The sequence below is a fragment of the Panthera pardus genome, unplaced genomic scaffold (genome assembly GCF_024362965.1).
Source record: "Panthera pardus isolate Hobbes unplaced genomic scaffold, ASM2436296v1 HiC_scaffold_7, whole genome shotgun sequence".
Taxonomy (NCBI): domain Eukaryota; kingdom Metazoa; phylum Chordata; class Mammalia; order Carnivora; family Felidae; genus Panthera; species Panthera pardus.
The window spans coordinates 73,520,784-73,534,626 of record NW_026527002.1 but is presented as its reverse complement, the minus strand read 5'-3'; the positions used below and the strand labels follow the sequence as shown (position 1 = coordinate 73,534,626).

Sequence of the window (13,843 nt, the reverse complement as noted above, 5' to 3'; positions counted from 1 at the left end):
AAAGGCACTTACCTCACTTCCCATAGACTGGTTCCACGATCCAGCTGGGTCGATAGGACAACACCAGCTTAGTGGATGCTGGGATTTCACCTGGAACAGAAACTAGTGACCTATAACTTTAGCAGGTCTAAAGCCAAAGAAGCAAAAATCAAGTGTATAATTTATCTTACATTCTAAGCTTCTTTTTCTTGCTGCTATTTGGGGCTATCAGCACATAATCCTACAATTAGTTCCCTTTAATATATATATATGTGTATATATATATATGTATCTTTTTTTTTTTTTTTTTTTTGATTGGTCACCATTCAAGAAGACATCCCTTTGGGTAGCTAGGAATGCTGAACTCTCTTACCTGCCCCTTAGCATCCTCGGGCATGGCTTTAATGTGCATTCTTTTTAAACAACGAATTACTCCATCGTAAAACTGAACTGTGAATGTTCCTAAAACAGGAGCAAGTCAGAATCATTAGAAAATACAACCGAATCTTATAGCAACACTTGAAACCTAACAAGTAACGCCCTAACAGAAAGAAACACACTCTGATCGCAGTAACTGCACACACACACCCGTTCAGAACTGCAGGAAGTCGGAGAAGTTTATTTTCTCTTCCCTTCTAATAAGATCATTACTTACAAACATATATAATATTTCTATAAGAATTATCATTTGCTCTCTTTGGAAGTTTCTTTCCAAGTAACAGAGAGAAAGAACTGATATGGGGGAAAAATCATTTATTCAGGAAAAGATTATTCCTTTCACCATACTAGTGAACTGGTAAATAAGAATTAGATCCACAGGCTGTTAAGCCAGAAAATACTTTACAGACCATCTACATGAAAGTGTTCCTGTGCAGATCAGAACACTGATTTCCAGGGAGGCTGAACGCTGCACCCACAGCAGTCAGCCGAACAGCAGCACAGCTGTAACTAACCCCCCATCCCGAGGCCTTTCCCACTAACTCAACCTGCCTTCAGGACTCAACACCCTGCCTTAATGACAACCACAAAGTATATTCAGGTTTTGCCACAGAGTCCGTGCTTTCAAGTCAATAAAAGTCAGTACTGCCACAAAGCATAAATTACGTAGACTTTATACTTAAGAAATTCCAACGTTTTTCTATCATTTCCTGTACAAATGATGGCTGAGAGCCCCTTTAAGTAAACATGTACTGGACCTTTACAAAACAAGTCAAAACAGTGTCATAATTGGTATCGCTGGCTTCGAACTTGGCACCAAACCAGACAGATATCTACAAAACATTTTCCTTAATTTTGTAATGTGAACATCATTTCATTTCATATTTTCTGTGATTAGCATAATTCACAGTGTTGCACGTATAAAGACCTAAACCCAAGTCACTGAAAAAAACTGATGAGCTGAGTAACCAGGACGTAAAGACACTGAGAAAGCGTTGAGACTACCGAACCCCACGAGCACCCGACACCTGACCACCGCCACCCTGCAAAGGCCTGAAGTCCTCCTGCAGGAACCGCCTTCCAGACGAGAGCAGGTTCCACGCCACCCCAGCCGGGCCTTCATCCCTCCCTGCTGCTGATCACACCGGTGCCGCCCTTGTGATGCCTTCCTCCTTTCCTCCCTCAGCCTCCTCTTCGAGGATCAGCTCTTCAAATCCCACCCGTGACATGAACACTTCCCCGTCCCCTCTGGTTTACACATTCGCCCCTCCTCTTCAACTTCTCTAAGACTTATTACAAACACGTAAACGTTCGTAGCTGCAGGTTTTGTTTAGCTTTTACAGTGAACAGAAGGCCTCCTGAAGGCTTCCTTTGCCTTTGCCTTCCCTTGGCGGGGGCGGGGGGGGGCGGGGGGGGGCGGGGGGGGTGGAGAATGCACACGGCGGGCAGGCTCATCCGTCACGTGGGACATACGGAAATCGCAAAACAAAGACCTCTAGTGGAGATATTTTAAACAGAAATCGTGTCTGCTAACATTTCACTAAGGGTGCAGACTGCTCCCAAAACGGCAGAGACTGCAGTGAGCGTCACCGCTCTTCCACGAATACAAGCTTAATTTTCTGTGCTCTATGCCCATGGACAAATGGGATGGGACAAAACAGGAGGGCTCTGCTTCTGAGTGCACTGCACGTGTGTGTACACGTGTACTTGTATATGCTACACTCCCAAGGAGTGCAAGCACGGAGACAAGATCTCAGAGCTCTCCACACTCAAAGAAACGGCTCTTAATCAAAATACAGAGTGTTGGGGCGCCTGAGTGGCTCAGTCGGCTCAACGTCCGATTCTTGACTTAGCCTCAGGTCAGGATCTCACAGTTCATGAATTCGAGCCCACATCAGGCTCTGTGCTGACGGCGCAGAGCCTGCTTGGGATTCTGTCTCCTTCTGTCTCTGCCCCTCCCCCACTTCCTCTCTCCCAATCTCTCTCTCTCTCTCTCTCTCTCTCAAAATAAATAAACATGAACTTTAAAAATATAAAATGGAGAGTGTTGTTTAATTTTGCACCATCTTCTTTTATTTTGGGTGGATCCTATTAATTATCCCAAAGAATTGATCCGTTACTGCCTCCTTTCTTTCCACAACCTGTTGCTGACTGCCCACATGCTATAAACCTGGAGGGTCCATGTGTATCAGACACAGGAACAGGGGCTCCGTAACAGAGCTCTCAAGAAGCTGAGTGCACAGTGAGGTGAAGCATACCAGGAAAGGAAAAGTAACCTGCAAACCTAACAGAGACGTCCCTCAACTCCTGCAGGAGGAAGGTGACTGGTGGTGGTAAAATCATAGCCATATCTGTTATTTCAATTCCTTAAAACAATAAACTGGAATAGAACTTTATAAAGTTGTATCATAATTTTTTGGTAGACAACACTGATTTGCTTTTTCACACCTAACATTCTTTAATATGTCTCTTTTTAAATGTTTTCCTCTTTTGTCTCCTCTTACTTCCCATGTTTTCTCAAGTTTGTTGTTACTTTAAATCCTCAGCTTAAATCCCTTCCACGTTTCTTTCCCATCACCTCCAAACAAATTCAAATTCTGTAGCAAGATTGCAAGACATTCCATACGCAGATCCCTGCTTCTCTCTCCCAGCTCTTCTGATACTCTACTCCCTTCAAAGGACTCCTTCACTCCAGTTACAACGAAGTCTTGCAGTTCCTAAAAAGTGGCGGGCCTCTCTTCTATTCTTCTGCAATATGCCATTTCATTTCTTTTGTCAGAAAAGCCTTCCGTTCCCTCTTTAGCTGACCTGTTTGTCTTTCGGGTTTAAAGTGCCCCCTTACTTAAATCCTTCTCTTGCAAAGAAGCTGTCACTCAATGTGTGTTTTCTTTAGTAAACAGAACGGATGAGTGGTCAAGTTTAAGAAACAATTGTTACAGAAAACGGATGTATTCTTGACTTGGAAATATACTTACAAGTATTTCACAACTTATTAAAATGAGATTTTAAGTAAGAAATTTAAAAAAGAAAATACTTAAGCATAGTTCCAATACTAATTTAAATACTAATTCTCATGCCTTTCCAAATTCCTCAGTCTTCAAGTCCTGTTTTCTTAAATACGTTATCCGCCCCACAGATTTATTAGCCTTGGCCACACGAACACACCCGATTCCTGTGTTTTTTCAACATCACTGGTCAGTTCAGTAATTTCTGCTCAATATGAACGTTTAGATGCCACAAAGGCTATCGGGAAATTTCCCTCTCAATTATTCACAGAAACTAAGAAAAAAGGGGCAGTGGAAAAAGGCAATAAAGGAAATCCTCAAACTGATAAATTCCCACACTCTTTCCTCAGAAAAAACACCGTACTGTATTTTACTTCCAAGTTGAACTGATTTGAATTTTCCTGTATCCTTAACCTTCCCTAACACTCTGGATGAGTTGCTCATAAAAATAACTTGGCCGGCAAACTGGAAACAGAGAAGGAGAAATAAAATGCACATAATATAAGCCTGTCAACTAAAAGCCGAACAATTTTAACCAACTTTCACACTTCTAATTTAAACAGTTTATTTAGGTGGTAAGCAGATCATGTATCATGTTATTCTATACGATATGTAACAATGAAATACTCCCAGAAAAGAGTATTAGCAGGCAATTCATTAAGTATAAGACAGACAGAAGTAACAGTGGTAACAATTACAAGAATTAAAATTAGAAACAGTTAAATTTTACTATCAATCCCATTTTAAATCTAAGATCATTTCAAATACATACCTTCTTTGTTAATTGCTTCAATCTTGGCAGGGTAATAGCGACAGTCTGTCCAACGAGCCAAAACTTCTTCTCCAGCTTTAAAATCCTATTTTAAACAACTTTTAAGATCAATACCATGTATAATAAATAAGCATTTCCTTTATAAAAACAAGCTTTTGTAATATTTAACAGAATTCCTTTTAGAATATGTCATTACACATCTAGCAAACGAGAAGAAGATTGCTACTTACAAAGAAATCTTCCTCATCTTTTAGCCCTTCTTTTCTTAATGCGGGTCTCTCCAGGGGTCTCAACCTATTGCTATCCCAGTAAATCCACTCATCATAACGATGACTCCAACGCTCAAAATGGACCAACATCTTGCCCTCCTCATAGTCGATTTTTTCAATCCGTGACGGATACCTCCAAGATAAAAAGGAGCTTCACATCAAGAGAAAATTCTTACATTTGTTTACACGAAGTATTAAAAAGGATAATTTAACTGAAAACACTGCTTACCGTTAAATCCATAAACAAAATGATATGGGTCCATATTTTTAAACAATTGAACCAACAAAGGTTGCTTTATCATTATTTGCCTTTAATGCCTGGTCTCAATATCCAGTGAAATAAATACTTCAGGGGTGCCTGGATGGCTCAGGTTATGATCTCGCAGTTTGTGAGTTCGAGCCCTGCCTCGGGCTCTGTGCTAACAGCTAAGAGCCTGGAGCCTGTTTCAGATTCTGTGTCTCCTCCTCTCTCTGCCCCTCCCATACTCATGCCATGTCTCCCTCTGTCTCTCAATAATAAGTAAATGTTAAAAAAGTTTTTTAAAAAAATACTTCGATACATTCCCAGTGGAACTATAAATGACCTGCACTGTTTTTAATTGGAAAACATACTTCAAGAGCCTTGACAGATTGCTACTTTTTGACTCAATCATTACAAATCTGGAACTATACATACAAAACATTAATAAAGAAAATACAAGCCACCTAAAAATATGGTTAGAAAAAAATACAAACAATGGCATACCCACTGAATGGAAAATTATAGTCTTTAAATGTGGTATTTGCAAAAAATTTACATAGGGAAATGTAAAGTAGCAGCACTGTGTTCAGCAGAATTATAAGTAAAACAAATTTGTCTGGCAAAATATACCAACATGTTCATTTGTCTCTTTATGACACAAAATCACTTTGTTTTTTCTATTTCTCTGTACTTTCCAATATTTTAAAATGCACATCAGGGTGCCTGGATGGCTCAGTCGGTTAAGCATCCGACTTTAGCTCAGGTCATGACCTCGCAGTTCATGGGTTCAAGACCCACATCAGGCTCTGAGCTGTCAGCACAGAGCCTGCTTCCAATTCTGCGTCTTCCTCTCTCTTTCTCCCCCTCCCCTACTTGCACTCTGTCTCTCTCTCTCTCTCTCTCTCTCAAAAACTAAAAATAAATAAATAAATACATAAAATGCACATTAATGATAGGAGGGGAAAAGCTCAGTTAAACTTTAAATTCTAAAATATAAAAACAACAGTACATTGTTCTGTCTCTCTGTGTGACGACTCTCCTACGTTAAAATCTAAAATAGAAATTAGTTAACTTGAAACGTTCAACAAGGAAAATTGCCTCATCCTTCCTAATGTACTGTATTAAATGTTCACAGATGACTCAAAAGTTTTTAAAAACTATCATTAAATAACCTTAAGAATTCAACAGTAGCACATAGATGATTCAGCCCTAAGAGTTTATTTCATATTTTTGCTAGTTTGTGATAAATCTGGAATTTTTCTTCTCCCTACAGAAAACTGGCTTTCAGCATAAGCACGACAGACCTTACAGAGCTTCGAAATTCAGGAACTGATTACTATAAGCTTTGTATCACTCATGCTAGTCAAAGCTTCTTAAGCATCTCAAGGGCCCTGAGTCCTCCTCTGGGGTAGCTTCCTAGCTCCGGTGTAGGTTGGGTTTTCCCACTTGGGGTTTCCTCAAAAACACCACGCACGCTAGGTCAAACATTCGTGCTTTTGTACCTTCCGTCCTTTTGGCCTAGCCCTGGGCGGCCTCCCCTTCCCCTTTCTACTCCTCATTCCAGAGCCGGTTGAATGTGCAACCGCCTCCCCCCGCCCCTGCAGCCCTCCCTGCACCCACCTGGCCAGAACCATCTCAGTGCAGGCTCCCAAACCGTGTGCTGCAGAGCATTTACAGCCCTTGCAACGTTAAGACCCGTGACACACAAAAAGGGTCTGATGGTTAAACAGCCTCGGAAAATACTGGCTAAAAAGTTTAATTCTTTGCTTTATTGAAAGACTTCTCGGTCTTGTCAACAACATAGACATGAAACATTTTCTAGCGCTGAAGTTAAAGAAATATGTAATCCTTTTATCACGGAACATTTATTAACCTCTCTCGTGCTAGCAGACATCTAAGGGACTTGATTTTAGAAGCTACTCTGGCCTGTGAGCTTCAAGGAATAACAGAGTCATGTCCATCGTTGCATCCGCCAGCATCTAGCCGAGTGACAGACACAGCACCAGCCGCCACTCGGGGAAAGTTCAGAATGAGTAAGAAGTGACGTTAAAGACCACCTGCACGTGTCTTCATAACTAAGAAGGCCGTCGACCTTACAGCCCTAAGTTAGAGCTTACTCTTAGTCTTTCGGGGCGGGGGGCGGGGGGGGGGGGGCGGCGTGGATGAAGAAACATTCTGTTAAAGAAAGGCATAAAAACAAGAAAACCCCCAAACCCAGAGAACTAACATACTCCCCAAGGTGAACACACTGACCCGACCCACTCAGAATCAGTGCCGTAATGCCCGTCTCTTGCAACACCGCTCTGATTGTATGTTTCTGTTCCTCTGGTTTTTACAACATAAAAACTGTCAACAGCGCCGAGGGAAGCCTAGAGGGAAGGCTGCCCTTTAGTTTATTTTCCAACGTTCACCAGCCACTTCACCACTATAAAAAAAGATTTTCTTTCAACTATAAAAATGAATAAATTTATACTTCCACGTGTTTATTATCACACCTTTTTATTGTTGAGCAAAACATTAGGGGTTTATTCTCTAGGTTCCTTCAAATTCTAAATGTAAACAACTCCACATATTTAAAACATTTCTCAAAGTGAAAATGGTCCACAGGAAGAGTCCAACACATCTTTATTTTCATAACATGACTGAATTCAGCACAGAGTCAGAATCTAAATAAGTTCATATAACTTAAATCTGAACTGCACTTTTCAGTAACCTACAGTTTTCCTAAAATCTTTCAAATTCTGTTTCACTGACAGGATGCCTGATGCAACAACCAGACTTGTGGGGAAGTGCTTCAGGATAATTTATGGTATATTATACTCTTTCCATAAATATCCAGAGATGGAGAGGTAAACTTCAGATGCAGGCCAACAATTAAATAAGTAACACACATACCCAAGATTCGTATCTCTTTTCATTCTTACAATGTTTACGAATCAAATTCTGAATCTTAAATAAAGGAGCCATAAATATTACCATTATTAACAATGACTGAATTTCTGTTCCTTCAGTCAACACATATTTGGGCATCTAATAAGATTAAGGAACCTGCTAGGCACTGTTGGTAGGTAAAAAGGAAACATAATTAACTGCTGTCTTCAAGGAGCTTAGCTTAGAGTCAGACAAGGAGAGAGATGACTCAGAATATTTACATGTATGTTAGGCTCTCTGTTCTTTCCTTACTGAGTGTCAACTGCTCTTTATATACCTTTTCTCCTTGGATCCTGGTAACCATCCAAGGTATAGATAACACAGTCCCCATTTCACAGATGACTGTCCAAGAATACACATGGCAGAGCATTCGCAGCCAAAAGCAACTGGCACAAAAGCCTACAGGAGAACTGGGATACGGCCCGTATCAAAGTAATTATATCATATATGGTAAACTGCTAAGTATATATAAAAATTTTCCATAAGATGCTATTAACAGTTCAGAGAAAACTGGGGAGTGCACTGAAGGTTCTTGGGAGACCTAATCTATATCGGTCTTGGTAACAGCCTCCAGGACTTAGACCTAATGAGCCTGGTACAAACAAAGGTAAAGCATACACGCTTTCAGTTTGTCAATGTTCATTTACTTAAAGCCAAAGTCAGGCAATCAGCCACATAATGAGGATGCAGAGACCAGCAGAATGACATTTCTGTCCTGAAGAACCTCGTGACCAGACACTGGGAGGCAGTTCAAGGAAACCGCTTCTTCTGGGTGGACTACGAAACAAGCGATCGGGTGAATAAAGGAGAATAGCGGGACATCAGATTGGACTTGTTGGCTAGGTTCAAACTGAAGTGCTCTAAAATAGCAAAGTAATGAAATGCTCCATCATTCTAGAAACAACAGGAAATCCCTTACTTTGGTTATCAGTTATACCTTAAGAAAAAAAAACAACAACATCAAGATCTTTGCTATACATGTCAAATGCACAAAATGGCAACTTAATAGACAGTTCTATATAAAGAAGTGATTTCCCTATTCTAGCAAATGGCCCACAGTAATAATGCTTTGATACACACAACGAATGAAAAATAACATTGAAAAAACGTATTTACAAATGCCTCTCTATCTTGACCTACAGCACAATCATTTTGATGTACAATTTAGTTTTCATTATAATTGAGTGTGAATGGAACATAAAATTTTTCTAATGAATTTGGAAGATGTAGTGACAATGTTTTTGTTTTGCCATTTTTTTAAAGGCTACATCATGGAAAAGTGTTAAAGAACAGTGATTAGGCTGAGTCCCAGACATTTATGAACGATTTGGGAAAAGAGCTGAACAGTGGGAGACTGGAGTTTCAATGAGGGATAAGAAGAAAACACCGTGGTTGGCATTTCTTAAGGGTTCAAAAGAGAGGGGAGTATGATTCCTCAGTGCCAAAATTCTACGTAGAGCTCTCCCACCCCTTATCATGAGTTACCGCACAACCCTATCAAATGTCCACTATCTACCCTCCCGACTCGAATCCCACTCTGCAACGCATGCATTGCTTCAATGATCTTCACTCGTGTGGAAAACAAGGAATTGCCTTCATTGCTCTAGGTCTGCCACACCTTCATATGTCTTTCGCACTTGATGCCTAGCAAGTATAACGACCTTAACAAGAAAAATGACCCACTCTAAAACTGGTTATCAGGCTTAATGGAAACAAACAGCATTCAGAAATTCTGAGAAGATATTACAGCGATCTTTGCTGAACTGAACGGTATTTTCATGCATGCAATTCTACTACCATAATCTGTCGGTTGATTTCTCAGGACCCTCTCTGAATTAGTACAGTCAAAGCCTTCAATGGTCAAGTTAAACTGTGGCTGTAACTACAGAGTAGAACAAATCCATCCCCAAGAATAAAAATCATTTTCACCTTTTCTGAATGCTTACAATGCTTTATTGCCTCATCTAAGAATACCAACATTTTAATACTGTTACTGGGATCTCCCACTTACACAAGAGCATTCAGCATAGCAGTATCTGTGGATTCTGGACCAAATCCGCAATCCGTTAAGAACCACATGCTGACCAAAGAGGTTGGCTATACACTGAATGCACTGCATCAGTTCCCTACAGCACTGACTCCTGAGTGTTGTCAAAACACAAGGAGAATACGAGAAATCTAAGATGGGAATTACCATTACAGATGAATTCCTGTACGCTGGTAACTGTTTAACACGGGCAGGTCCTGATTCGCTCACTAAATCAGGAGACCATGATGCCCTGAGACTGTCCGCAAAATGCTGTTTGGTGTAGATATGTACCAATATTCTCTTGAAGTGGGAATTCCCAACTTTAATCCGATTTTCAAAGGGGTCCATGATCAGAAACAAAAAGTCCTTCTGGAAGGCAAGATTATCTATTAACACTCATACCATAGGTGCTCCGCTATCCTTGGAAGAATAAAGAAATAATGGGCATGGAACTATTAAAAATACATATATATATATATATATATATATATATATATATTCAATATATTAACAGTAAAACAATTAAACATTATTTGAACTCATTCTGATTTGTCATCTACTTTGTAATACCCAGATCTTTACCTGTATTGATAAAGAAAGGCAAACCATGAGGACACGACAAGAGAAATTCCTTGATACACTCAGGGCCAAGGATCTCCTGCACTTAAGCCACAGGACAGAGTTGTTAACTACTCATTGATAGGTAACAATCCACCGAACAAGGCCAGCCTACATTGTTAATGTCCTACAGACCATCAGAATTCACTCTGAGATTTAACTAATCATTTGAGTAAGTACCACATTAATCAAAAAGGCAAAGGATTTTATTTATTTTTTAAAATTTTTTTTAACATGTATTTACTATTGAGAGATGGAGAGACACAGAGCATGAGCTGGGGACGGGTAGAGAGAGGGGGAGACACAGAATCCGAAGCAGGCTCCAGGCTCTGAGCTGTCAGCACAGAGCCCGACGTGGGACTCGGAACTCACAAACTGCGTGATCAGGACCCGAGCCGCAGTCGGTCGCTTAACCAACTGAGCCCCCCAGGAGCCCCCCAAAAGGCAAAGGATTTTAAAACTTTGCCCCCATAAGTTATTCAAATTGTTTTAAATAAGTCATTTTTTGTCTATATTGGTAAGACAATAAAATTTCTAAGTTATATAAATCTAAAAACTGACACTTCCTCATTCATTTCATTTAACTCAACAAACAGGGAGTCTCTAATTCACTATGTGCCAGACTCTGAAGTTGGAATAAAGCTACAAATAAAAGTAAGATATTATTCCAATCAATAAACTCAAATTCAGGAGGGAAGGAAAAGAAAACGAGAATCAAATAAATTAACTCAATTACAATACAATGTTATAGCTAGAATACTGAAGACATATTACAGAAGCACACAAAAACAGTACCTAAATTAGATGTTCTCCTAAAGTAGGTCTCTAATTTTTTTTTAAAACGTTTATTTATTTTTGTGAGAGAGAAACAGACACAGAGTGCAAGCAAGGGAGGGACAGTGAGAGGGAGACACAGAATCCAAAGCAGGCTCCAGGCTCTGAGCTGTCAGCACAGAGCCCGACACGGGGCCTGAACCCACGAACCACGAGATCATGACCTGCGCCGAAGTTGGATGCCGACTGAGCCACCCAGGCACCCCAGGTCTCTGATTTTTAAAAAATGAAACACACCTGAAATATGCCTTACACATAATCTACATGTTAGCAGAAATTGAGGGAGTTAGATTAACAACTCCAAACAGTTTTGTGGATAAGCACTTTGTAAGCAAGAAACTCTAACACGGTGTCGTAAAAAATGACTAAAACACCTTAGAAGAACCAGAATTACGGAGGTAAGAACTTCCTTACATACAAGTGTTAGGATTATTTGCCAAATAATAAAAATAACCTTTTAAAATTTTAGCTTCTTGGGAGTACTTTAAATTTATCAGTCTGCTTTGTAATTTTCAAAAGGGTTTTCTCACCCATTCCACTCACTGATGAAACTACAAGAACAGTGTCATTTAGTGTTCCAGTGTTTTTAGATGAAGTGCTTTCAGATACTGCGTGTTAATTTGTTTCACACTTTAACAACACACTGAAAACAAAACTCTTTTTATCCAAACCTGACATTCCAAAATGAAGTGTAAATACAGAAGCATCTAGGCTTTCCAAAACATTCAGCTAATAGCTTATATGTCAAACTCCCATTTTCTCCAACACGGAATTCTAAGTGTCTCATCACATCACCCGTCAGGTCATTTTTTCAGAGGCATCCACCCCCAGGACACGTGTCCAGTATAAGCTGCCAGACCACCCTGATGCCTACCTGTCCACACCTCTGCAGCAGCACACAGGTAAGATCAGAGTTAGCTACGTGTGTTCCTTTAGAACTGTGACGCCGCCACCTTTCAAATTAAGGTTTCATTTCAGATCCCTCCATATAAAGTCCTACTCCCCTCTTCCTCCTTAGCACCTGAATCTCCTGCCACGCGTACATTCATCCACAGTCAGTTTTAATCAATCCAAATGCCTACACCATGGCCTTTCTACTTATTACCAACTCCCACCACAAGAATCAATCAGACTATCAAAAATTCCTTTCCTACTCCACCCAAAAAATGCCACCAGTATTGTACCCAAAGTTTACGTACTTTATATAGTTTGTTCAGACTAACAGGACCAAACGCCTTTTTTGCTTAATTTTGTCACAAAACCCAAACTCTAGCAAGTTGAGGTCCACTCAGTTTCTATTTCTTAATATTCCAGACTTAAAAATTATTTTACTACTATAGGGAACTATACATGTTTATATACCTACTGGTTGAAGTTTTAAAGATTTACACGGACTCCTCTCCCACTAGATTCATGCTGTCATTATAATTAAAGCTAACATTTACTAAGTGCCTACCATGTGGCACAAACCATGATAAGCTTTTAAGATGCACTCTCTTAATTCCCAAAGAGCCTTTTTGAGTTAGGTACTATTATTGCTCCCAGATTTTACAGAGGGGTCATAGAGGCTCTGAACTGCTAAGTAACTTGCTCAAGTAAAAATAGGCAATTAAGTGGTACATCCCTGAAATGAGGTTCGTCTGACATTAAAGACATTCAATATATATGGTGCATCTTGCCAACTGATGCTTTTCACCTATCACACTTACTGCAGCTTCAAATATAGGGGGCTCTTACTGAGAGGTACTGAAAACAAAAATAATAAGAAAATCAGATATTATGTTTACTTTTTCTTGTAAATTCAGTTTTAATCTTCTGCTTTTGATACAAAATGGCTAAAGTTGATTTTTGTTAGCCCAAAGAGTACAGAATACAGCTTTTATCACACTGCACAAAAAAAAAAAAACACCCCTCCCCCCCCCGTCCCATGCACAAAACGGCTCTTTTGGTTTATTATTAAAATTTCCCAAAAGGTGTATACCTCAATTGTGCCTAAGTACAAAATATCACATTAAAATGAAGGAGTCTGAAAAAAGCAAGTGGCTTAACTTTTAGGATGTTTCAAAATTGTTGTAAATTTAAAAATTAAGATAGGAATCCTGGGGATGATTTGCTATAGAACTAAGAAAAACACCAGGTGACTTGAAAAATAAAATTTACTAGTCTGACAAACATAATCCTACGCGTAGTTTTCAACCCATCAGTCACAACTCATTTGCCAAAAATTTCTGAAACAGTAACCAGATATCATGATATCCCCCAAATTCTTGAGCTCACTCTTTACTAAACCTGTCAAAATTCAATAAACTTTGCTGGGTACCTTTAGGAGTAAAAGGGGCTAGGCCTTGTACATACGCATTATTTCATGCAAGCACCTGATACTTTGGTACCTTCCCTAACCATGATATACCAGGAACACACTTATTTTTAATTAAAGAAGGTTAGCTTTCTTGCGGTGAAAAAACAGACTTTTAAGACACATCGAATATTAAATAAATATCCCCATTCCTTCCTCGATTTCACTGCAACAATTCTCTCAAAGATGAGTTACAGCTACTGAAACAACATGACACTGGCATGTCAATGTCCAATTTAATAAAAAGAAAAGTTCTATGTGATGAGTAATAATGTGTGGGAGGTGACAGCAGGGATGGTCAATGGTTGTTCAAAATGAAAAGTCACATAGAAAAACTAAAAACTGGGACCCTTATGAAAAATAGCAAAACT

The 13,843-nt window shown here is 39.6% G+C and overlaps 1 protein-coding gene across 9 annotated transcripts in view; it reads right to left on the bottom strand.

Annotated features, from left to right (window-relative positions):
- Window positions 1-13,843, bottom strand: part of PHF20L1 (PHD finger protein 20 like 1) — an 86,204-nt gene that overhangs the window by 61,545 nt on the left and 10,816 nt on the right. For 5 of the 9 annotated variants that reach the window (XM_053896512.1, XM_053896511.1, XM_053896510.1 and 2 more), the window contains exons 3-6: window positions 4,425-4,596; window positions 4,195-4,279; window positions 353-441; window positions 13-102 (exon numbers count right to left, since the gene is read on the bottom strand). In XM_053896512.1, the coding sequence (XP_053752487.1) occupies window positions 13-102; window positions 353-441; window positions 4,195-4,279; window positions 4,425-4,596 (436 nt within the window). The remainder of the gene's footprint in view (window positions 1-12; window positions 103-352; window positions 442-4,194; window positions 4,280-4,424; window positions 4,597-13,843) is intronic. The other 4 variants (XM_019459812.2, XM_053896513.1, XM_019459815.2 and 1 more) reach the window with 2 other exon arrangements.